The 26,763-nt window shown below is 49.7% G+C and overlaps 1 protein-coding gene across 1 annotated transcript in view; it reads right to left on the bottom strand.

The window, feature by feature from the left end:
- NAGA (alpha-N-acetylgalactosaminidase) overlaps positions 1 to 26,763 on the bottom strand; it is a 738,125-nt gene that overhangs the window by 256,493 nt on the left and 454,869 nt on the right. Inside the window, exon 5 of the mRNA XM_078640564.1 lies at positions 2,613 to 2,707. Coding sequence (XP_078496690.1) covers positions 2,613 to 2,707 — 95 coding nt within the window. The remainder of the gene's footprint in view (positions 1 to 2,612; positions 2,708 to 26,763) is intronic.

The following is a 26,763-nucleotide window of genomic DNA, read 5'->3' as shown; positions in this document are numbered from 1 at the left end:
AACCTTCCAAGGACAGGATCCGGTGCTCTGGAGATGAGGAGTCGCTAGGCAGGGGAAGCAGACTTGCCAGACTACAGTCTAAACAAATCTCCCTTAAGTCAGCCGGCAAGGCCCAGGCCCAGGAGTAGGCCTGCAGCTATAGAGGCAAATGGGAATCTGTGAAGACCCAGTGTTGTGGGGGGACACCTGCAAGCCCCAAAGGGGAATGCCCCCAAAAGCGTCTTGAAGGTACTCAAGAAAGAGGGGGCCCCCAAAACGTCAGTTTGCTTCAAAATGCCCAGCAGGAGTCACTGTATATGGGGGTGGGGGAGGTTTAAGTGACACAAAGCTAGCCGCCATGGGTCTGTGCCTGATAGCAGTGGGCCCGTCAAGATTTTCAGGGCCACAGTTGTAAGGCAGATGCCGCCCTGGAGTCCACGTTGGCCGGTGCCCGGAAAGGGCCGAGACAGGCCGCCAGGCCCAAGCACAAATCGGTGCCACCATGCGGCCGCCTAGTACAGCCCTGCAACACTAGAGAGCTTCCGGCTTCCTCCTCCTCTATCCCACTGGGGCTCTCCGCGTTTACGATCCAGGAGAAAAGGAGCAGGGGGAACTCAGAAGTGCAATGGCCCTTGCCCAGGCTACAAAGCAGTGCTCAGGCCCACTGGGCCTCTCAAACTATGTTCACTCATGGGCCATCCAGTTGCAGCCGCCCTCACAACGCCAGAACACCACTGCAGGCCACACCAGTTCACCTCATCTGCGGTAGTAGCAAGGGCCACGCAGTCGCAGCACAGGCGACAGGAGGCCCCACAGAATGCCATCGGGCCGCTTCCTATCAGCCACCTCGGGCAGCCACCTCAGCACCACCAGGCACGCTGTTCGCCCCTGAACTGGGCTGGGTGGTCCGTCTACAGGAACGGGCAGATCCAGGTAATATTCGGTCTCAGAGGTCGAGGGAGGTGAGAAAAAAACGCCAGGAAGGGTGCTGTATGAGGCTATAGAAGCACGGGGACAGAGAGACTGGGAAAGACATTTCACTCATTTGCCATCTTGGCCACGGACTCTGCTAGAGTAGGTTCAGAGGTGATTTGGAGATTTTCTGTTTAAAACTCTTTAGTGAAATTGTAAAATTAAAATAAAATGCTTGAAGTTAGGCAGAGTTCATTTACAGGGTAAAATAAAACAGATTTAAGAAGAGAGATTTCTTTTGTAAAAATTGTTCAGGACCCTACAGAGGCCAAGATATTTGGGGTTCTTGGATATCAGCAAAGATCCCATGATAGGAATCTCAGTTCCATTTCCATTTTATCCATGCTATGCTTTCTGGCTTTATAGGTATTTTCTCTGAATTCTCACAAAAAAAGAGATATGTTTACGATGTAGTTAACTTCATCACCTGCTAGTGAATGGAAACCAAGGTTGTTGCTAATATCAGGTATAATATGAATTGGGAATTGCATATTATTCATACTTAGGGCCCGATTAGGATTGCGGTGAATCCGCATCCTCCGGGCCGGCAGAAGCCACCGCCGGCCCGGAGGATGCAGATTCACCGCGGTGGTGAGAGAAAAGACCCCCCCGCCAGATTAGGATGGCAGGGGGGTCATCTGCGGACGGGGGGACCGTCCGCCGCTTTTCCGCCGCGGTCCCGCGGCGGAAAAGCTCTAATATGGTGGCGGTGTCTATCAGACACCGCCAGCCATATTACGATGCATGGGGAAACATGCTTTTCCACGTCGGGTTTTCCGCCGTGGAAAAGCATGTGGTCTTTGGTATTTGGGGCCCGTTGCGGGCCCCCAGGGTGTCGGGGGTGCACATGGGGGTACCTATGGTACCCCCCAGCATTTACATGCACAAAGCGGCAGGCACCGCACGGTGCCTGCCGCTTTGTGCATGTAAATGTGAAACATGCATTTTTAACCTTGCGGCGGGTGCTGCTTCAAGCAGCACCCGACGCAAGGTTAAAGATACAGCATGTGACGGCCAGGGTGGCGGTCACATCCTAATTGCACTGGAGGGACCGCCGTTGCCCCTGCGGACGGTCCCTCCACCTCGGGGGTGGCAGACGGACGCAGGTCCGTCCGCCATGCTAATAGGCCCCTTTGTTATTATTTCACTGCATTTGGGCAGGGCATTACTGTTAATATTTTGCCGTGATGCAAAGCAATTGGAAATGTACACATCACGTGCCGATGTCAGTGTTACATATGCTGTTACATCCAATTGACTTGCTACAGTTCAATGAACGATTTATAGACCTTAGCCAGGCAATCTCCCTTGGTGAGTGGATGCAGACTGGTGCTGCCTGAGTAATTGTCCAAGTTAGTATACCTGCTGTCACTGCAGTGTTGGGATGCCAGTTAAACTGAATGGTACAAACACCAGTAGGCCTTTCCTTCTAGTTCAGATTCGATGTTGGTAAACCTTCCAAAGTTTTCAAGGCTAGGATGTTAGCCAAACTGCGTGGCGTACCATGCAGTTCTCTTTTGGTAAGATCCAATGTTGCCCTCATTTTAATTTGTCTCTACTTCATTTCTGCCTTTCCTGTGACTGCACGTCTCTTTCACCAAACAAGATGTCTTAGACCTCCCATTAATGTCAATAGAAGCAACAATATTCCTTAGACATACCTTAGGTGGGAGTCCTCCGCGATATGCTGGCCAGCTGCACGAGAAGGCAATCGGACGGCCTGTGGCAAGTAGAGCCCTGGACATCCTGGAGTACCCTAAGAAAAAATCAAATATGTATCAACCGTGTTTCAGGAAACGAAAATGTCATATTTCGCTGTTTGCAGTACTGTGCAAGTAAAAGTTAGAGAACAGCTATTTTTACTTACATGTAATTGAATGAAAACAAAATTATCCATATTTTAAAAACTGGAAGTAAAGGCCAAATGGAGCCTCTAATAGGTTGAGGAAACCTAGTGCTAATTTCAAACTGCACCTTTAAGAAATTCCAAGGTAGCAGGCCTAACTTCTGTGAAGTGCAGGGTCTGTGAGGGAATGCATGTTGGAAGAAATACAGTGAAAGGATCATCCTCTGCAGACTTTACTTCTGCTCAATTGGAAATCACATGGAGGGAGGAGGGAGGTTTGCAGATTCCGAGAAAATAACCATCATATCATCTTTCACTATTATGGGATTCTCTCTGATACCCGTTAAGTACAAGTTACTTACCATCGGTAACGATGTAACTGGTGGAGACAATTCTAGCTGCAGATTCCTTAACGTAGAATTATTCCCAGGCGTGACACTGGATCCGTAAAACTTTTTACCACAGCATTTCCACGCGCCGGGGCGGGGCGGTACCACATGACCCCGCCCTGACGTCGTCCGCAGACGTGACGTCAGCGAGGTCACATAAGCCCCACATGGCGCGCAGATGTCAGTTTTCTTCAGGGGACTTTTCCGTGACACAACGCGGAGCCATCAAAAACAAAGCTGTGAAAATATGGGAACAGTCTGCAAAAAAGCAGATAAACAGAAAGGAGAGAAACGAAAGATGAGGAGCAGCACCATTTTGAAAGGCATAGAAGGGAAAGAGCAGAGCACCGCTGCGAGAAGCAACCTTGCAAGTGAAGGCGATATCCTCCCTGGAGGCAGAAAAATCATGTGAAAAATGTCATAGCAGATGACAGAAAGTCTGTAACCACAATCTATAACAGTGAAAGGGCAACAAGTCCGAAACAGATGAGTAACGACAAATTACCCCAAGAAAACACATCAAGGAGGGTTGTATCCTTGTAAAGAGCTATGGGCTGAGACACAGCCAAGAGACGCCAACTCAGAGGACTGCAGAGAAGTCAGAAACCCAAAGCTAAGAAAAAGGAAGAAGATTATGAGTAGGCACCACACTGGAATAAGCAGGGTGTAGGGGTGCAGAAATACACTTGAAGCTACCATCCAATTACCAGAAAGGAAGGAGTGAAACAAATAAACAGAACAAAGCATCCCGCCAGGGAGGAAGTGAAAGAGGGCATTCGCAGAAGACAAAACCACCCGGAGGGCGGCGAGTGCAGAAGACCAAGCTGAAGATCCTCACAGAACGGGGAGGAAGGGCGGGCCGTGAATGAATCTGTGGCTAGAATCGTCTCTACCAGATAGATCGTTACCGAAGATAAGTAACTTATACATCTGATAGAGACTACTAGCCGCAGATTCCTTAAAGTAGAATAGATACCCTAGCCATACTCAGAGGGGAGGAGGGTCTGCGAGAGAAAACTCACCAGCTTGGAAGAACACAGGGCCCCAACAGGGGATATGTCATTGGGACAGGAAGGACGGCCCAGTCCCCACTAAGCAGAAGTAAACAAGAACAAGGAGAAGGAAAGGCCAAGATACCACAAGCCTACCCGAGGGGCAAAGGGCACTAGCCAGAAAACCCAGAGGGACAGACGGCACCAAAAGAGTACCAAGGAAGAAAAGAACCACCCGCAAGACCCAAAGAGAAGAGGTGGAAATGGCGGCAGAGCCCGCCTCAGGAGAACACACCCAGCAAAGGGGACAGCTGAACGGGCAGCAGCCCCTAGGCAGGGGACAAGGCAGAAACGGCGAGAAGCGCATTTGTGAGAAGGAAGACACAGTCGCGCAAAGCTCCAGCAGAACAAGGGACAGGAGCACACGGGTACACGCTGAGGCCCATGGAGGTGGACCATAACAACCAGACATGCGCAGCAGGCAGCTAGTAAGTACTACGAAGTAGTGTGCCCAGAAGAGCGGCTCCTGAGAAGAAAGAACATGTAACACAGACCCAAATCTGTCAAACAGAACCCAGGAGAACACCAGAAAATGTCCCAGCCCCCCTGGGACACAAGACAGAGGACCAGGCCGAAACATCGGACAACAAGGTGGAAACACCACGACACGACGCCATAGACAGCATGACAAGAGTTGGTCTGGCGATCCAGAGGCTGAAGAGGGAAGACAGAAAGCACAGAAGCGGATATTCCGCAGGAACAAAGGGCAAAATATACGACAGGCAAGGCCTGTAGAAGAAGGATAGAAACACCATCGGCTACTGAGCAGGACCTAACCTGGAGCAGCGCAAGCTGCGCTCAGGCGGAAATAAAAGAGGGACCGCACCAATCGGTATATAGTGACGCCAGAAAACGTGAGGAACCCGAGAAGGTATCCACACCCACCCAGCTTAGGACAGAGCTATAAAATAGCCAACAAGTACCCCACCTAGGGTATGACACGCCCCAAAACAAAACAGGGGAACACCTCTTAGGGAAACCCGCAGCAGAGATCAAGAACATAAAAGACCTGTGGATATCCCTGCAGGCGGCTTACCAATCAGCTGAAGGGCTGTACCAGCAGCCAAAAGTACAGAGGAGCCGACTGAAGGACCCTGAAGGCATTCCAAGCCACACACAGCAAAAAGACAGGCCAACCGAAACACGAGGCCCAGAGAGAAAGATGGGATAAACGCCTCCCATCAGACACCTGAGGTCCGACAAGCCGGAGCTTACGGAAGGGGAGGAGGACGGAGCACCGCAAGGAGGCATTAAAGGGCAGAGTCCGCGTGGATGTTAAATAAAAGAACCCTATCAAAAGGCAGGTGAAAGACGCTCCCGAATATTTTCCGGAAAGACGCTATCCCGCAACCAAGCATGGCGGTGGAGGGCCACAGAACTCACCAAGAGAATCAGAAACATCCAAGGCCGAACGGAGAATAAAGACAGCTAACTCCCGACCATCCAGCACATGGTGCCGCAGATCAGCGCGGACACCTTCGTGGGAGATGCGAGACAGAGGGACTCCGCGGAATCCCATAGGCCGGAGGTAGCCCTGGCCAACACACAAAGTGTGTTGAGCGCACGCAGCGCACCACTAGTGGACGCAAAATTTTTATGCACCCAATAGTCCAACCACCGGGCCTCCTGTGACGGAGGGAGCAACACTGAAGGCAAGGAAGGAAAAGCAGTCTGCAGGACAGGGCCCTGGGCAGAAGGGTGGGAAACAAGACAGACTGGATTGTGCGGGGCAGGGTGGAGGCGGTGGAGGAGCGGCTGAGGCACCAGATCCCCCGTAGCAGGACGCCCCCAGAAGAGAGATGTGGAGCGAAGCTTCAAATGGAAGAAGCGGCTCCCCTCCACCAGAGCCCGGGAGAACCTCCAACAAGTGGGCCGTTGGGAATGGAGCGACCGGGTTGCCCATTTGTAAAATGCCGTTGGCTGTGGAAATGGCCCGGACAAAGGCCACACTCGCCTCCATAGGGCATTGTGGGGGCGAGAGCAACTCTTCCGTGGGCAACGGCTGCAAACTAAGCCACCCATCCCCGTGCCCTGCCGAAGGAAGAAACGGCCAGCCCCTAAAGGATGGGCGACCCATGGACGAGTGAGGGGGCTGGGGGCCTCCGGAGAAGGCAGAATAGCCTGCGGGGCAACCAACTGCGAGGTGCGGAAGAGCGAATCCGGGGGCTCTGGACACGGAGACGGCGTGGAACCCGCCCTGGAAGCTGCCGGTGAAAAGGCAAAAACGCGGCGTCCAGTCTCCGGTGAAGAGGAGACAAGGAGATGACATTCCTCCGGAAAGGAAGGAACCTCCGGAGAAGAGACGACGATCTAACGTTGGGACGGTGCCGGGGAGTCCGCAATGGGCACCAACGCGACCTCGATCTGCGCCTAAGTGTCCACCATGGCTGCCGAGTCGGACTCCACCACCACGTGCCTCACAAGAGAAAGGCGCCGCGACGACGCCGAAGTGGCCAATGAACGGCACCGAAAAGGCGCAGGCTCAGCCTCCGTCGAGGCAGCCGCCTGCACAGAGGACCAAGAGGGACCCGGGGAGGCGCTCTGGGTCCCAGCCTCCACCCACGGAGCCGCCAGGGCCTGGGAGCAAAGGCGTCGGTGCCGGAGAGGCGTTGGCTCGGCTCCTGGCAAGACAGCCGCCTGCCCAGAGGACTGAGGGGGACTGGGGGATAAGCCCAGAGTCCCGGCGACCTCCTGTGATACCACAGGGAACCCCGCAGGGCTTTGCGGTGAGGCAGGGGCACCATGGGTCGAAGAGGGGAACCCCATAGGGCCGCACCTCGATGACACCACACCTCCAAAACCTGAAGCCGAACTCGCCGTGGGCGAATCCGTCGGCGAGTACGCGGAAGGCCCAGAGCAAGGCGAGGGAACCGCGGATGTCTCAGGATGAGGAGGGGGACCCAAAGAAGCCTGCAGAGCTGTAGCATAGGCCTTCCTTTGGGCCCTTGTCGCCCCAAGGCCAGGAAACGGCGGGTAGGGGGGCGACGGGCGAGGGCGCACGTCCAAAGAGGAACCCGCGCCCTCTGCAGAACGAGGACAGGGCCTCGCAACAAGCTGCAGGACTTACCGGCGGGCAAGCGACACCCGTGGGGTGAAAGACGATATCGCAGCCAGAATCGGCGACTCCTGGACCTCTCCGAGATAGGGAACGGACGCTGTGAGGAGACCGATCTGGATAAACGGCCGAAAGCAATTTCATCCGGTGCTCCCGCCGGGACTTCGGCTTGAGATGCTGACAACAGCGCAGTCCGTATATTCATAGTGCTCGCCCAGACACCACATACAAATAGAGTGGGGGTCCGTCGCCGAAATCTGACTCGTACAAGAAGTACACGCTTTGAAACCCGAAGGCATTGCACATAGTTCCCAACGCAAACACATTAAAAGAGGCCTGAAAACAGGTCAAGGGAACACACTCCGGATCCGCGTTGCACGCGGAAAAGAAGGAAACTGACGTCAGCGCGCTGGGGTGGGGCTTATGTGTCCTCGCTGACGTCACGTTCACGGATGACGTCAGGGCGGGGTCGTGTGTTACCGCCCCCGGAGCGCGGAGATGCTGTGGCAAAAAATGTTCCGGATCCAGTCTCACGCCTGGGGATAATTCTACGTTAAGGAATCTGCAGCTAGTAGTCTCTATCAGATCAACAGAATAGGAAGCTACTAAAAGCACAGCCCCGGGCAGGAAAGGAATTAAATTTCAAGTAAGCTGTGCAAGGAAGTATGGCCCACCATGGTATCAGTCCTGGAGGTAGAGTTAATGCAGTACATTTTGGTTAAAGTTTGGACAGACCTCTAGGTTGCTGATTTGCAGTTATCTGGAATGAGAACATTTCTGATAAGGCTGCGATAACCACTTTACCCCTATCAGAATGCACTCTAGGCTTACCCAGAAGAGGTCATTTAGCATTCTGGTAACATATAGTTAAGCAGATAATATCCACCTCGTTATGGTTTGCTCAAATGAAGCCATCATAGTTTGAACCACTTCAAATTTTACAGCTGTGTTTATTTTACTAATGTCTATGTTCTGTCCAAGTAGTATTTTAAAGCCCTCTTCATGTATATGGTATGGTAAACTCTTCGTGCCACCGAGAAATGGTCCGAAAAGAAAGAAGGAAAATAAATTGTTTGGTTGACATGAAAATCTGATATCACTTTGGGAAGAAAAGAAGGATGGGTTCTTAAGGTTACCTTGGTGTGGTGGAAAACTAAATATGGTTAAATCGACAGAGCTTGACGCTCACTCCTCTGATCGACATTATAGCCACGAGTAAAGCTACTTTCCAGTAAACATGGTATAAATCAGCATTGTGCATGGGCTGAAATGGAGGACTTATTAAATTGGAGAGAACAATGTTAAGTTCCATGGAGGGAAGGTTCTTTTTAAAGCAAAGCAGACCTTCCTGAGCTGTTTTTTTTTTTAACTTTGTTTATTGAAATTTTCAGGTAATTACAGTGCATATGGTCATTAGAGACAGCAAATACATTGGATAAACAGCTATTCACATATGACTGAGTTATACAAAAGATATTCCGTAATTTTCAGAATCATAACAACAAAAACAGGTAGTAGTCAGTACTTAAAATTTTTGGCCTAATGAATATCATGCATCGTACGCATTCCAGAACACCCAATCTCAGATTAAGCTACATGCGATCACTATGGGAAGTGGGCAGCATTACACATCACGCATTCCAAAGGATAAATAGTATATGGAATAAGCAGACATGGTATGGCTCTGTGCGAGATTGTATTTCTATTACAAACGATCAGTCTACAAGGTCACAATCGCTTATATTTATTTGAGGTAGCACAACCACCCATCCTGGGCTATTCTGTCCTACAATCTCAGATACAGTTTGTGTAATTGAAGGGGAATTTACTCTAGCCCGTGCCCAATGTACGAATGGTTCCCATATATCACGGGGTCTAGATGCTGTTGGCATCAACTCCCAGTATGTGCCGAGTTGTGTGTGTCCGTATGTTACATCCGATACCCAGGCTGTGAATTTAGGTAGAACTCTACGGCCCCATCTGACCGCCACCTGGCACCTGGCATACAACAATAAAAGGGCATGTAATTTGCGTCTGGCAGGTACAGTGTCAGTTATCAAACCCAGGAGGCCTAGTTGTGGTGAGGGATCATCAGATCTTCCAACTATTTGATTTATAGCATCGAACATTTCAGTCCAGTAATTAGTAAGTAAGGGGCAACTCCAAGCCACATGTAAGAAAGTAGCCTCATCCATGTCACATCTCCAGCATCTAGCATTGTCCCCATAGCCCATTTGGTGGAGGTTAACAGGAGTGCGATAATATCTATGCAGGAACTTAAAATGTATTAGGCACAGTTTATAGTTGGGTGAAAGTTCCAACAGTTGTTTACAGCAGAAGGACCATTGATCCTCACGCAATGGTGGGTCTAGTTCTCTATTCCAAAGTTGCATTGAGTTTGGTATTACAATCGGGGCTTGGTCTTGCATAGTATTGTATAGTCCAGTTACTAGTTTTTTCGGTGAAGCTCAAGCCAAAATATTTTGGAGTGCAAGTAGTGTTGGAGGTTCATTCGGAAATCCCTCCCAGAATGCCCGACAGGATGATTTCAGTTTATGATAATTGAATGCGTTCCGGAATGACACAGCCGAACCCTCTACTTCTAACTGTGGATCTTTGAACACTCCATCTGGGTATATATCAGCGAATGTATGTAACGCAGTGCCAGCCAAGGACATCTCACCTCCACTTTCTGCCAGGCAGGGGAGCATCGGGTTATATTTCAGCAGAATGGCCGGTGCGTATAGCAGCGGGAGACGAGCTCGCCTCTGCAACTCCCGCCACCGCCCATCGTAACGTATTTGCCGAGTCTACATCAGTGGTGGGTCTTGGAGCTCTGTGGTAGAGAGCCACACTCAAAGGTAGTGGAGCTACCGAGTCGAGCTCAACCGCCACATGTGGTTGATAGGGTGTCGGGTATGACCAGAAGTGCAGGAATTGACCCTGTGCACATAGGGCGTATAGGTGCATGTCTGGAGCACCCAGGCCCCCCTGCCTTAGCGGTAGGGTCAATAACACCCAGGAGATTCTAGCTTGAGTGCCAGCCCACACCAATGATAAAAGGCAAGAGCTTAAGCAAGTAAAAAATGTTTCGTGAGCGGAATCGGGATGTTTGTAAACAAATACAGGAATTTGGGCATGATCACCATTTCGCCAGTGCCACTTTTCCAGCAATTGAAAGGGGTAGCTTCGACCAGATCGCCACCTTACTCTCGAGCCAGTTTATAGCTCGTCCACAATTCAAGGATCAAATACTCTGGAGGTTGCGGCTTATCCATATACCTAGGTATTTTACCTCCTCTGCCTCCCAGCGCAGTGGGAACTCTGATTGTACCTCGGGGGTGTTATCTGTTAGGGGGAATATTACAGATTTAGACCAGTTTATGGATACTCAAGTGAGGCCTCCAAAGTGTATAAACTCCCGCAGCAGAGGGTTCAAATTGTCAGCCGGGTTTAGGACGTAGAGGGTGACATCATCAGCATATAGGGAGATTAACAAACTACGTGTGCTAAAGCCTATCCCCCTCGCAGTATGATGTTGTCTTATTCTGGCCGCGAGTGGTTCCATAGCAATGGCGAATAATAAAGGAGACAGGGGGCAGCCCTGTCTAGTTCCTCGGGAAATTTCGAATGGGTCAGATATCATGCCATTTACTCTCACTCGTGCCGTCGGCTTGGTGTATAGGAGTCGTATCTGGTTAATAAATAGCGGACTGAATCCCATGCGTTTCAATATGCGAAACAAATAGGGCCATTCAAGGGAGTCGAATGCCTTTGTGGCATCTAAAAAAATAGCCGCAGCATGTACAGTGGGGCGGAGATAGTGCTATACTGAAAATATGGTCCTGAGGTTATGAGGCGACCTTCCTAAGCTGTTCATTGAAATTATTAATTACTGGAATGGTGCAAAAGGATGCCTGAAAGGGACTTCCAATATCCAGTGTTAGCAGTCAAACGCACTGTAATTGGAGAGAAATGAAGGGCAGATTTTGTAAAATACAGGAGATATGGTAAGACCGTTGATCTCTTGATAAATTCTGGGCTCCACCTGCTTCTGAAGGCAACATGCGCAGATTCTCTTCCATGTGAAAACATAAGATCAGCAAGTGGGTGGGTTCTTTGTTTCTTTCAGTATGTTCATGCAATCATCAGGAAGATTTAGAAAGCCACTGTGCAGGTACTCAGAAGCCAGACAGCCCAAGTTAAATGAACGGAAACATATGCAATATTCTCCTTGACATCCTGGAGAGCAAATTCAGCTTGTGCGGTAGCTCATTGATAACCTGCAGTGACACTCGAAGTAGATCCAGATAGTACTGTCTCGGCCAGTGCATGACAATGAGTATCATTGTCATTTCACACTGCATCACCCCGACGAAGGCTTTCAAAAGCAGAGGAAGCAAAGGGACAGCATAGGCAAATTTACCCGACCAGTCTATCATAAGGATATTGCCCTTGAATTTGCGTTCTGGGATCCTGGTCACAGAGGGTGGCATTTTGTGCTTTCTCTGGTTAATTTGCAGAGTCCCCCTTCTCGAAAAATATCTTGTAAATGGCAGTGTCAAACATCCACTCATACTGTTCTAAGAGATGCCTGCTGAACTCATCAACCTTCCAATTCTCTAGTCCTGGAAGGTGAATTGCTGTCAGAGAAATGTTCCTTGCAAGTACTCAGTGCCATATTTATTGGATTTTCCTTGCAAGAATCCCTTTATTTATTCCACTCTGCTAGATGATATAGTTAGTGTCTGATGGTCGTGCTGTCTGCATGGATCCGAATTTACGACACCAAACTTGATGGAAGTAAGGACTTTAAGGCTAAGTGAACTGCTCTCAATTCTACTATTTTGATATGAGAGCTTCTCCATCAGTGACCAAATGCCTTGAGTTGAAAGATCTCCCATGTGGGCAAAACAGCCTTGCAAGTGTTTGTAATGGCGATAAAGGAGAATGATGTTTCAGGAATGGTATCCGGTGTAGTATGTTGCTTTCCTTGCACCACCATCAAAGACACTGAATGGCAGGAGTAAATAATTGTAATTTTTCTTCCCAATTTCCAGTCTTCTGACACTATGAGTTTCCTATACATTCTTGTAGTTGACACATATGAAGCCTGGTATTGGGGACTACAAAATCATATGAGGCCATGCCACCCAGGAGAGAAGAGACTTGTCTTGTTGATCCCAGTGTTGTAATAATCAAAGAGCAAATCTTCGATGATATAGATAACAAACTTTCTTCTGAAGGAGACACTCGTGCCAGAACTGTGTCTGTTGTTGATCCCAAGTATTGAATCATTTGCACCAGTTGCAGGATCTATTTTGCTGAGTTGATCTAAAGACCCTACTCAGACAGAAGAGACATAATTGTGCCCAAGTCTGGCTGGAATTTCAATACAGTACTGACCTTCACCAGCCATTTGTCTAGTAACATGATACTGGTAATTAGAGCAACCGATTTAAAAGCAAATGTATGCAGTGTCCTTTGCAGTTGGGAATGTGGAAATAGGAGTAATGCATTTCTGCTGCTGCCTAATGAAGGTGTGGGAAATTCTGATGAAAACCAAGCATTCAAAACGTATCCCTTTTGACCAATTTGTTGGCATACCTCAGGTCCAGAATGGGGCGAAACACTCAAATTTGAGTGAAACACAAAACAAAAAGAGTATTTTCCTTTGCTTTCTTCCAGCTTTTGTCCATAGCTCTTTTGCAAAAAAAAGTTGTTACTTTTTGAATGAGATATTTGAGGAATGATAAGTTGAAAGATTTCAGAGGTGTAGAAGCAGAAGAATGGAGCTTGATTTTGTAACCAGATTTCACAATGTTCAGCAGTCAAACATTTTTTGCGATGCTCTACCACCAGTCAGGAAAATGGTTGGACATGTTTACCCCCGCAGGATGTTGTACAGTGTTTGCAGGGATTGAAAGTCTTTGTCTTGTTGCCAGTGGAGTCTTCTCTGCAGCTGAAAAGGCTGCTGAGAACCTTTTTATTTAGTTTGCTTACTTATAAACAAATGTTGCAACTGTGATTGCTGTTGCTTTCAATACTGCAGCTGCTGTTGGCTTTTCCAAAAAGAAATATGGCTCTTTTGCTGACATCTGCTATACCCCTTGTACTATACCCTGGGAAAATATTTCCTTCATTCCAGACCCAGAGATTTAAATGTTTCTGCTTTTGCCTTTATATATGTTAGCTCCTTGCCTGCATGTTTGCCAGCTGGAAGTACCGTAAAAAGGCAAATCCAGTAGTTTTTTTGTTGGTTCCGCGGTGTCAAGTCTAAACCATGGCAATGACATGGTAATGAGATGCCGATGAAAGGAAGTTAGTTAACTATAATCCTAGATCTCCTCTAGATGAAGCTTCATTATAGTCATATGCAAAAGAAACAATTGATGGACGGAATGCTGGACAATGCAAACATTCACCCCCAGTCACAAAGGTCTGGGTTTAATCCATCATTCTTTTGCTCACCACACCACCTCAGTTTGGCCAAGCGACATGCAAATCAGTCTTGACCCTGTTGCTTATGGGAACAGTCCAGCCCGAACTGCCAAACCAGGTCCTCCCTGGACCGGAAACAAGCATCCTGGGACTGGTTCCAGGGCATCACCATTCATCAGCCAGGCTAGCTTAAATCCAGTGGTGTAGTGAGCACGGGACCCATGTCTGGGCATACCCTTCCCACTTAGGGCGACATATGCAAAAGAAAAAATTGATGGACGGAATGCTGGACAATGCAAACATTCATCCCCAGTCACAAGGATCAGGGTTTAATGCATCATATTTTGCTCACCACACCACCCCAGTTTGGACACAGCCATATACAAATCAATCCTGATCCTGTTCCTTATGGGAACAGTCCAGCCCAAACTGCCAAACCAAGTCCTCCCTGGACCGGAACCAAGCATCCTGGGACCGGTTTCAGGGCATCGCCCAGGCTAGCTTGAATCCAGTGGTGTAGTGACCATGGGACCCACGTCTAGGCATACCCTTCCCACTTAGGTCGACATATGCAAAAGAAACAATTGATGGATGCAATGCTGGACAATGCAAACATTCATCCCCAGTCACAAGGATCAGGGTTTAATTCATCATCTTTTGCTCACCACACCACCCCAGTTTGGACATAGCCATATACAAATCAATCTTGATCCTGTTCCTTATGGGAACAGTCCAGCCCGAACTGCCAAACCAAGTCCTCCCTGGACCGGAAACAAGCATCCTGGGACCGGTTTCAGGGCATCACCCTTCATCAGCCAGGCTAGCTTGAATCCAGTGGTGTAGTGACCATGGGACCCACTTCTAGGCATACCCTTCCCACTTAGGTCGACATATGCAAAAGAAACAATTGATGGATGCAATGCTGGACAATGCAAACAATCACCCCCCGTCACAAGGATCTAGGTTTAATCCATCATTCCTTTGCTCACCACACCACCCCAGTTTGGACCCAGCCATAAGCAAATCAGTCTCAACCTTGTTCCATATGGGAACAGTCCAGTTTGAACTGCCAAGCCAGGTCCTCCCTGGACCGGAAACAAGCATCCTGGGACCGGTTTCAGGGCATCACCCTGTAAGTAAAACTAAAGGTGTTCAGAGATTCATGTAGAACATGGGCTAAACTTAGACGTACTATTAAAATTGACTATTATTCCTGTAAGGCTCCATTATGGAATTCACCTGGGTCCCCGAGCTGGCTTTTGGATAGCCTTGCAGTACCACTACGAGAGGCAGGATTAGTAGTATGGGGGGATCTTTTTGTTGAGGGTACCCTACTTCCGTGGGAGATATTGAGTTTAAAAATAGGGACCCGGTTCTCCAGGTTCAAATACTTACAAATACAAAGTTGGGCACACTCACAGATTTCTATTAAAGGTAGATTTCAACTAGGGGGTGATAGTACATTAGTGTCCCTCTTAATAGATAAACCTATATCCAAGAAAGAGGTTTCACTTTGGTACAATCTCCTATTGGACGGAATCGAGGGTGAGTTCCAGTTGCCTGATCTACTGTGGACCGCACATATTACAAATACCAGTGTGGAGAACCTGTGGTTTGAATCCTTCAAGATCATGTGGAACATTGTGAAACCATCTTGGCTACGCCAAAACCACTTGTTCACACTATATAGGGCCTACTATTCGCCCCAGCGTTTATCGAAGTTTTCGGATAATCCACCTGTCTCATGCCCTAAATGCGGCTTGGTAGAAGCTTCAGATGTACACATGTTCCTAGATTGCCCACTTTTATCACCCTTTTGGAACTCAGTTTGCCTATCACTTTCCACCTCCCTGGGATCCCAAGTTACATTATGCCTTGCTCTTGTTATTTTTGGTGTTTCTCCAGAGTTTCATGGGCCGGCAAAAAATTTACTTTTCTTTGGTAATTTGCTGGCCAGGAGGGAAATATGTAGGAAATGGAAGGACCCGCTACCTCCTACCTTACTTGATTGGCGCACCTCTGTGCTACAAACATCGAAGCTAGACCTTTTAAGATCTGGAAATTCACGCAAGAGAAACTTCTGGAGATTATTAAACTGGTAATGGTCTTTTAATCGGTCTTGGCTTTTTTTTTTCCCCCCCAAAGTCCAATGATTACGCTGCTTGGCACCTTTTCTCACATTTGACTATACCCACTAAAGTTGATATCGATATAAGAATGGGTATATGAACGCAGCATCTGTCCCTGACGGTCGTTCCAAGGTAGCTTAGTTGGAGTTTGACACCACTTACTGAGGGGCAATTTGGGCGGCCCTTCTGAGAGCACCTACCAGTCTATCTGTGACAGTAAGTTTAGCTCCACATGCTACTAGTTGGTCACCAAGGGCGAAATATGAGGACAAAAAAAAAGAATCTAGGGAGGACAATCATTTTCATCAAAGAGATAACTCCCTACTAACGAAAGAGGCAGGCGGCACCACCGCGGCAAATCCTCCTCCGGTCTAGCAATAGCTTTTCCGTAATTATTTGAGAATACTACGTTTGGGTCAGTATGCACCTGTATGACAAGATAGTGTACAGAGTCTGTGGCCAACTGCAATGGGAACTCAAGCTCCACAGGGGTCATAGCTGGAGTAAGCGGGAAAATGATAGATTTGGACCAATTAACCTTAAGGCCTGATATAGCCCCAAAAGTCGTGACCTCAATAAGCACCGATGTAAGATTTTCACCCAGGTCTTGAATATATAAGAGCATATCATCGGCATTGGCAGAGATAATGAGCCAATATCTAGGGAATTGCAGCCCTCTGTGTCCGTGATACTCCCTTAAGGTGCAAGCCAATGCCTCAGCCACCAGGGCATATAGTAGAGGTGAGAGCGGGTACCTCTAGATATTGTAATGAGAGGAGTTACCATATTGCCCACCCTGACTTTAGCAACTGAAGCATTATATAAGACACCCACTAGCCGCAAAAAAAAGTCTCCCACCCCAAAGCGTCTGAGCACTGCCCTAATAAACGCCCACTCCACAGGATCAAATGCTTTTTCTGTGTCCAAAAAGACTGCTGCAGCTTTGATCTCTGGGTTAATGTTCAGGAAAGCAACAAATACCATTCTGAGGATATAAGTAAAGCATCTCCCCGGTATAAAACCGACCTGCTCTGGGCCGACCAGTATTGGTACAAGGGGGGTAGATGATTAGCCAGTATTTAAGCACACAGTTTAGTGTCTACGTTTAATAATAAGGGTCTATACGAGGAGCATTTGTTTGCCAGCTCCCTGACTTAAGTTTAGCTATTATCGGGGCTTCTCTCATAGTAGGTAGCCGCCTATCAGTCTCCACCATTTCTTCATAGAGGGTGATTAAGTGCGGTATTAGTAAGTCCGAATATGTCTTGTAAAAAGTCATTGTTATACCGCCGATGCCTTGAGCGCTGCCGTCTCGCATTGACTGCGGGGCTCTACGAATCTCGCCAGGCTCTAGTGGCGCCAAAAGGTACTCTCTATGCAAATTAGTGAGACAGATTGTCTTCCACACTCCACCATGACAGATCCGCTGCAGTTTCTCTGGAGATCCTCACTGACTCCCCGAGATCTCCGTTGTGTTGAAACCACTGCCTGCGGAGGCACCACTGGAGTGCCCTCATGTGCCAGCGTGCATGGTTGACCAACAGAATGCAAGAAGCCATCAGACCGAGCAGACGAAGGACCTTATGGACTGGAACAACCGCTCCATTGTAGGATAAAGGAATCATTTCCTGTATGTCGCGAACCCTTTGAGGTGGAGGGAATGCACGACATACAGTAGTGTCCAGTACCACACCTATGAACAGGTTGCGCTGGGAGGGCACCAGGTGAGACTGGGGTACGTTTATCGAAAAACCCAACCTGTGCAACAACTGAGTTGTCTCTTGCAGATGATGGAGCACATTCTCCGGCGACTCTGCTTTGATCAACCAGTCGTCTAGATAGGGGAACACAGGAATCCCCGATCTTCTGAGATGCGCAGCCACCACTGCCATCACCTTGGTGAAAACTCGAGGCGCAGTAGTAAGTCCAAAAGGAAGGACCGCAAACTGGTAGTGCTGCGATCCCACCGTAAAACGGAGATACTCTCTGTGCGACTTCGGAATGGGGATGTGAAAATACGCATCCTGCAAGTCGATCGACACCATCCAGTCTTCTTCCAACAGCGCTTGAAGAACCTTTGCAAGTGTGAGCATTTTGAACTTCTCCTGCTTGAGATAGAGGTTCAAAATCCTGAGGTCCAGGATTGGACGTAACCTGCCATCCTTCTTGGGGATCAGGAAATACCGGGAGTAGCACCCCTGACCCCTTTCCTGCTCTGGAACCACCATTATTGCACCTTTTCGAAACAGTGCCAGGACTTCTTCCTGCAGGAGAAGCAGGTGGTCCTCTCAACAATAACCTTGGCAAGGAGGGTAATTGGGAGGGAACTCCTGGAAAGGAAGAGCATACCCATTTTCTACGAGATTGAGAACCCAAAGATCTGATGTAACCGATTCCCAATCCCGTAGAAAATGAGTAAGCTGACCCCCTACCAGACCCGCATGATCCAGAATGGCGGATCTAGGGCTGCTTTGCTGTTGTAGGTGGGGGGTGGGTATTATTGGAGGAAGTAGAGGAGGAGGAGGCTTGACGTCCAGGAGCACGTCCCCTTTGTTTACCTCTGTATGATTTATACAAAGGGTTCTGCTGCTGTTGTTGCTGCTGGCCTTGCTTATAGGAACGAAAAGTGGATCTACCAAATCCCCTAAACTTCCTAGTGGCAGAACTTCTAGCCTGAAGACCCAAAGATCTTGCTGTAGCCCGGCTATCTTTGAATCTCTCCAAAGCCACACCCGCTTTCTTTCCAAAGAGGCCTGTCCCATCAAAAGGCAAGTCCATTAAAGTGGATTGAACGTCTGCTGAAAAATCAGAAGATTTTAGCCATGCAGCCCTTCTGGTGGCAACAGTAGAACCCATAATTCTGGCAACAGAGTCCGCCGTGTCCATGCCACTCTGAATGACTAAGCGGGCTGCAGCTTGAGTGTCGGAGACTACTTCATTAAAGTTTTTTCTATCATGCTCAGGAAGCTTAGATGACAATTGCTTCACAGAGTCCATCAAAACATGTACATATCTCCCTACCAGACAAGTAGCATTAGTAGATTTTAGAGCCATGCTACTTGAGGAGAAAATCTTTTTAGCAGACTGGTCCAATTTTTTTAAGTCCTTGTCTGCTGGTACTTGAGGAAATGAACCTGCCGATCTGTTGGAACAAGCTGCCTGAACCACCAAGCTCTCAGGAGAAGGATGTGAAGAGAGAAACTCAGGGTCACCAGGTGCCACTCTGTAACGTCTTGCTACAGACCTGGAAACCGCAGGTTCAGTCAATGGTCTCTTCCAAACTTCCATTATTGGTTCAGTTAAAGCCTCAGTGAATGGAAGTGTAGGCTCTATTATGGACGAGGGTGAATGTAAAACCTCTGTGAGAATGTTAGGTTTGTATTCAACAGTAGGCAAGGTCAGATTAAGTAGATCTGCAGCCTTTCTAATCACAATATGGTAAGGTGTCACATCTTTTGATGGTGCATCAGAAACTGATGGCAAACCCCACTCAGGAGAAAGTTCCAGGCCACTGGCACTATGAAGGTCGTCAAAACAGTCCCCTTGATCCAGAAGTTCACCTTCCTCCACTTCAGGATCTTCATACTCCTTTTCCTCCAAGAGGCGCTGAGCTCTGCGCCTCGACCATTCCATACGAATCGAAGTTGACGGATCCGGTAACGACTCCGACGGAGTCGGATCCGGCGTCGAGCGAGGAGCCGGGGCAGACGGAGGATGAGATTCATGAACCGGCGTGGTACCTCGATTAGATTCACGAGGTCGATCCGGAGTCGGCGAAGCCGCATGCGGAGTCGACGACCTTGGCAGAGCCGTACCGAGCCAAGGTGTATAAGGCGCCGGCATAAACGGCATAAAGGGAGCCGGGGCGTAAGCTTGAGGAATGCCCAAGTTGTAAGACAATGGACCCATGGGACCAGCCAGTGCACCAGTGGGGTACATTGCTCTAGTATAGACTCCAAACATCGCATTAAGAAAATGCGAGGGGTCCTGTCCTGGACCAGAAAAAGGAGGATACGAACCAACTGGTTGTTCCGAAGGAGGTTGCTCCGGCATCGGTTCATCCTGGCCTTCCAGATTTACAGGGACTTCCGCCGGAGTTGGAGTCCGAGGAACTTCTTCTTCTTCCCCTTCATGATCCGAAGAATGGTGTGATTCCGGATCAGGTTCTTGCTCCGGAGTCGAGGAACCTCGAAGAGACTGTAAAGGAGAAGGAGATACGAAGTCTTTATGATGTCTTCGAGACTTTTTCTTCGACTCTGAAGAGTCTTTACCAGAGTGATGTCTCGAGCTATGTTTTCTCTTCTTGTGATTCTTCTTCGAAGAACCAGAAGCATGACCCGAAGCCGACTTGGATCCTGACCTCCATCTATCTCTGGACCTCGACCTCGCTCTGGACCTCGATCTCGAAGCCGACCTCGACTTCGACTTCGATCACGACTTCTGTCTCGACTTCGAGCGTCTGGACGTCGACCTCGATGATCTACCAGTTTCTCTTCCTTTTACCTTTGCTAGAAGAAGTTTAGCCTCATGTTCTCGTAAGGCCTTAGGGTTCATTTTGAAGCAGGATCGACAGTTCTTAACATCATGGTCCAATCCAAGACACCACAAACAATCGCCATGTGGATCGGTGATCGACATCATGCGAGCGCATGACCCACACTGTTTGAACCCCGTCTTCCTCGACGACATCTTCGACGAAGAAGAAACACTCAACAGAGAAATAGTAACACGAAATAGAAAGAAGATACTATGTGTCGCAGAAGATCCCTGAAACCGTTAGCGTCGACGACGCGGAAAAAAGGGAACTGACGTGGGTCTAATAAGGAGTCAGTGACGTCAGACGAAGTCGCGCGCGATGCCGTGCTCCTATGACGTCGTCCACGCCGGCGTGCTACGAAGAAAAATTCCGAACGTTGTTGATGCAAGGGGATATTCACAAGGTGCGGAATCCACAAGGCAGATGTATCTATCAGAAAGAAGGAGAGCGCACGTTTTGGGTCCAGACGGTGGAGCCTCTCTTCCTCTTTCGAGGGATGCGGAGGCGGAAAGAAGGTGGGCAAGGTGATGGACTGCCCGATGTGGAAGGCTGTGACTACCTTGGGCAGGAAAGAGGGTCTTGTCCGCAACACAACTTTGTCCGGATGGATAAAAAGGAAAGGAGGTTTAGAGGAAAGAGCCTGGAGCTCACTCACTCTCCTGGCAGAGGTGATGGCAACCAGGAAAGCAGTCTTAAGCGTAAGAAGACGGAGAGGACAGTTATGAAGCGGCTCAAAAGGAGCACACATCAGAAAAGTTAGAACCAGGTTCAAGTCCCACTGGGGCATCACAAAAGGAACGGGGGGAACATATGAGTGATGCCCTTCAAGAACCTATTTATAATCGGGGACTTGAATAAAGAAGGCTGATCAGGTAGCCTTAAGAAGGCGGAAAGGGCTGAAAGGTAACCCTTGATAGTGCTCAGAGCAGAGCCCTGCTGGGCCAGAGAAAGAAGGAAGAGGAGAACCTCAGAAAGGGGTGCAGAGAGAGGATCCACAGCCTTTGCTGTGCACCATGCCACAAACTTGTTCCACCTGCAGGTGTATACTGATTTTGTGGAGGGACGCCTGGCTGCCAGAATCACAGTACAAACTTCAGGAGGCAAGTCAAATGGCCTCAACTGTCGCCGCTCAATCTCCAAGCATGGAGGTGGAGACTGGACAGGTTCGGGTGGAGGACTGTCCCCTGCTGCTGAGACAGAAGGTCCTCCTGAAGAGGCAGACGAATCGGGGGATCGACAGACATACTGAGTAGCTCGGGATACCAGTATCTTCGTGCCCAGTCCGGAGCCACAAGGATAACTTGGGCCCGGTCGCGCCTGATCTTCTTCAGCACTCTGGGCAGAAGTGGTATAGGCGGAAAGGCGTACAACAGCTCCACTCGCGACGAAAAACGTTGCTGAGCGAGTGCCGCCTTGGAAATTCCAACGCGCAGAACGGATGACATTGCGCGTTCTCTTCGGTGGCGAATAGATCTAACCAAGGCTCTCCCCACTGCTGAAAGAGGCCTTGCGCCACGTCCGAGTTCAGACGCCATTCGTGATCCATCATGCACCGACGGCTAAGTTCGTCTGCCCTGGCGTTCAGGGAACCTGCCAGGTGTTGAACCACCAGGGTCACGCCCTGATGTTCCAGCCACTGCCAGAGGCGCAAAGCCTCCTGGAATAGGGTCCACGACCCCACCCCGCCCTGTTTGTTGCAGTATCACATGGCGGTGGTGTTGTCCGTGAACACCTGCACTACACTCCCCCGGACAGAGGGGAGGAATGCCTTCAGTGCAAGCCAGATCGCCCGCAGCTCCAGAAGGTTGATATGGAGTCGGGACTCCACCGGAGACCAGAGGCCTCTGATCTCCGCCTCTCCCATGTGGCCCCCCAGCCCTGGAGGGACGCGTCCGTCACAACTACGTGATCCGGTTGGGGTAGGGAGAGAGATCTGCCGCTGACCCAATCGCGGTCCGTGGGCCACCACCGCAACTGTTTTGTAGTGCCCTCCGAGATCAAGACATGGTCGGACAAGTTGCCTTGATGCTGGGCCCACTGAAACTTCAGGTCCCACTGCAGAGCCTGCATCTGCCACCTGGCGTGATGCACCAGAAGGATGCAGGAGGCCATCAGCCCCAGAAGCCGCAGCGTCAACCTGACCGAGACTCGGGATAACGTCTGAAAGATCAGAATCAAAGGCTGATATCCCGAACCCGCTGGTCGGGAGGATAAACCCGAAACTGCGCTGAGTCCAGAACCGCTCCAATGAAGAGGAGCTTCTGAGAGGGACACAGGTGTGACTTTGGCACATTGATGGAGAACCCCAGCAGGTGCAGGAGGTCGGCCGCAGTCTGGAGGTGGCTGACGACTGTCTGGGGCGAGCCCGCCTTCAACAACCAGTCGTTGAGGTAGGGGAAGACTGAAATCCCTAACATGCGCAGATGAGCTGAGACCACCCCCTTCACTTTCGTGAACACCCGTGGGGCACTGGTAAGGCCGAAGGGGAGCACGGTAAACTGAAAGTGCTCGTGGCCTACCGTGAACCGCAGGTAACGCCGCTGGGCCGGCAGGACGGGGATATGAAAATAAGCGTCCTGCAAGTCCAACGCTACCATCCAGTCTCCTGGGTCCAGGGCAGCAAGGACCTGAGCTAGTGTCTGCATCTTGAACTTCTCCTGTCGGAAGAAGCCATTGTCGTTCCGCAGGTCCATGATAGGGCGTAGGCCCCCTTTGCACTTCTTGGGTACCAGAAAGTAGTGAGAGTAACAACCACACCCTACTTCTGGCCCAGGAACGCGCTCGATGGCCCCCTTGGCCAAGAGGGTCATAACTTCCTCTCGGAGAAGTGCCAAGTGATCCCCCGACATGCGGTGGTACTGTGGTGGCATGGCTGGAGGGGTCGCCTCAAAGGGGAGGGAGTAGCCCCATCGGACGATTTGCAGCACCCACCTGTCTGATGTAACAGTGCGCCAGTGGAGGTGGTGATGGCGAACCCTGCACCCCACTGGCGTCACATGGGTCTGAAAGCTCGGACTAGGAAGGTTTTGAGGCGGAGGCTGCAGGGGCAGGTGTGGACTGGCCGCGCCGTTGTCCCCGACCGCCGCCACGGCGGTTTCCACGTACGCCACAGCGCTGGACGGTAGTCTGCGGTCCGTGGCTGGCTGCACGTGTGGAGGTTAGTCCTCACGGCCGCGACGGGGACCTCAAGGCCCAAGGCCTTGGCTGCCCGCGTCAACACCACACTATAACCAGACACCTCGCCAGTGTCTGGCGAGGTGTCCAGACCACTGGCGTCCCCTAGCTCACCTGACCAGTCCTGATAAGACTGGCACTCCCGTACCAGAGGGTCTTCAATCTCCCTCACCACACATCTCCTGAGACTCAGGACCAAAGGATGGGGCCGGGTCATAGAAGTAGAAATCTCCCATCGGTGTCGGATACGGCGTCGGGGAAGGCGGCGCCGGGGACGACACCCTGGGGGCCGACGCCGGCGAGGTCGTGAGGTCGACCGGCGGCGACCCGGATGCGGAACCGGATCCTGCGGTTGCCTGCGGCACCAGTACCGAAGTCACCGGCGGCATCGGAACCGAAGCACCCGACGGCGTCGGAACCGAAGCACCCGACGGCGTCGGGGCCGAAGCGCCCGACCCGCTGGGACTCCCAGTCGGGACCGTAGAGCCCGAAGGCGCCGCAGAACCCGACGGAGGAGTGAGCCACCTCATGGCCATGAGGAAGGCCTCGATCTCCTCCGGCGTCGCATGCTGCCCAGGGACCGTCGGGTATGAAGCAGGCCGCAACGGCTCCGGCGGAGCCGCGCGGGCGGTGTCGGTCGAACCCCCTGCCGCGTCGCGCGAGCGTTGGGGGGGAGTCGGAAGAGCGATGACGTCTCTTCGACTTCTTGTGCTTACCTGAGGAGCCCGAAGACCGTGGACGACTCCCGGAGCCATGGTGGCTCCGACCCCGCGACCGGTCCCCCGACCTCCTCACGGACCGGGACCTCGAGCGGCGCGGGGCCGACTGCCGGAGCTCGAGCCGCTTGCGGGACCGCTCCCGCCTAGTTTAGACGTCAGGGCTCGACAGTCGGAGCAGGCCTTGTCATGGTGGTCGAGGCCTAGGCAATGAAGACACTGGCGATGGGGGTCGGTAACCGACATCAGTCGGTCGCAGTCGGCGCAGGGTTTTAACCCGGGCATCCCTACCGGCACCGTCGGAGTCGTACAGACTTCTAAATAGATCAAAAATGACTGAAAAAGTTTTGTCAAAAATTGACTAAGGGTACCACTGTTTCCGGATCGGCGCTTGCTGGCGTGTAAAAAAGAACTGACGTCAGCGCGCGAGGGCAGTGTCTAAGTACTCCGGCTACGTCATCCCGCCGCCTACGACGCCGACAACGGACGCGGAGCCGCAGACTACGTCTACCGACCCGCAGGGGTACTGCTACGCAAAATTTTCTGGATCCAGTCTGACGCCTGGGGATATTCTAAGGTAAGGAATCTAATACTAACCTGTTTCTTTCAGATTCAGCATAAACAATGCACTACCCTAGTTTCACCCTATACCTCTCTCAATATATCTTCTACCTCAACTCTCTGACTCATCTCAAACCTCTTTCTACTATTCGTTCCAATGCAATAGCCTATTTCTCACACTATACCTCTATCAATATATCCACTACCTCCACTCTCCACATCCATTCATTGCAAACCCCATACCACTACTATGAACCCCAAAATAGCCCTTTCGATACTCTCCCCTACTCTACCCCTCCTTGCACCACCGGACACCTCTTTTACTAAACTGATCCCCCAAAACAAGCCTTTCTAAACTCTTCCCTCTGTCTCTTCCCCTCCACATCCCTTTTACTCATCCCTACCCTCCCACTACTGTTATGATCTAAGAAAAAAAGTCTAAAGCCTTCACTCTTCTATCTCTACACTATGCTTTTCAATCGAAATAACAGACTAACATGTCCACTTCTCAAATTTCATATTTCACTATACTAATTCACCACTAATCCTTTATGGGTTCCGGAGTAGTGTGCTACTTGCCGAAAAAGCGCTTTAACACTCCATTAGGGGTAACAAGCGCTATATAAATGCAAACCTTTTTCCCTCTTCTATTTCTCCGCTATCCTTCTGAATCCAAATAACTGACTAACCTATCTACCACTCAAATTACTTTCATATTTTACTGCACTAACTCAACACTAATCCTTTATGCTACTCGCCAAAAAACAAAATAAGCACTTCAACACCCCATCAGGGTTAACGAGCACTATATAAATGCAAACTTTTGCCCTCTTCTATCCCTCCGCTATCCTTCTCAATCCAAATAACTGATTAATATCCACCATTCAAATTACTTTTATATTTGACTATATTAATTCACCATTAATCCTTTTGGGTTCCGGAGTAGTGTGCTACTTGCCAAGAAAGTGCTTCAACACCCCATTAGAGGTAACAAGCGCTACATAAATGCAAACCTTTTTTCCCTCTTCTATCTCTCTGCTATCCTTCTCAATGCAAATAACCGACTAATATCCACCACTCAAATTACTTTCATATTTCACTATACCAATTCACCACTAATCCTTATGGGTTCCAGAGTAGCGTACTACTCGCCAAGAAAGTGCTTCAACACCCCATTAGGGGTAACAAGCGCTATATAAATGCAAACCTTTTTCCCTCTTCTATTTCTCCGCTATCCTTCTGAATCCAAATAACTGACTAACCTATCTACCACTCAAATTACTTTCATATTCACTGCACTAACTCAACACTAATCCTTTATGGGTTCCGGAGTAGCGTGCTACTCGCTGAAAAAGCACTTTGACGCCTCGTATGGGGTAGTAAGCGCTATATAAATGCAATTACAATACAATACAATACAATACCTTGTTCAAATGAAAGACAGTGTAGGGTTCATGAGAACAAAGAGCTTGGATTTCACTAACCCTGTGGGCTGAAGTGATCGCCACAAGAAAAGCCATTTTCCAAGACAAACGTTGGAGATGCCTTGTGTATGGAATTGAAAGGTTCCTGCATAAGGCGTGAAAGTACTGTATTAAGCTCCCATGGAGAAGAAGGGCGTCCGATGGGAGGAAATATCTTTTTTTAAACCCTCTAAGAAATCCTTATTTAAAGGGATTCTAAAAAAGGAGGTTTGTGAGGGACATTTTCTAAAGGCAGTCAAGGTTGCCAAGTGAACATTTATTGAGGATATCTGTAAACCAGATTTTGCTAAATGGAGTAAGTATTGAAGAATAGCATCTTCCTGGTAAGTGGTAGGGTCTTTGTTCTTGGATGAGCATCATATTCAGAATCTCTTCCACTTGAAAGCATATGTGGAATGTGTTGAAGGCCGCTTAGCTTTTTTGAGAAT

Source organism: Lissotriton helveticus, chromosome 1_1 (genome assembly GCF_964261635.1).
Source record: "Lissotriton helveticus chromosome 1_1, aLisHel1.1, whole genome shotgun sequence".
In the NCBI taxonomy this organism is placed as follows: Eukaryota; Metazoa; Chordata; class Amphibia; order Caudata; family Salamandridae; genus Lissotriton; species Lissotriton helveticus.
This window is presented reverse-complemented; position numbering and strand designations above follow the sequence as displayed.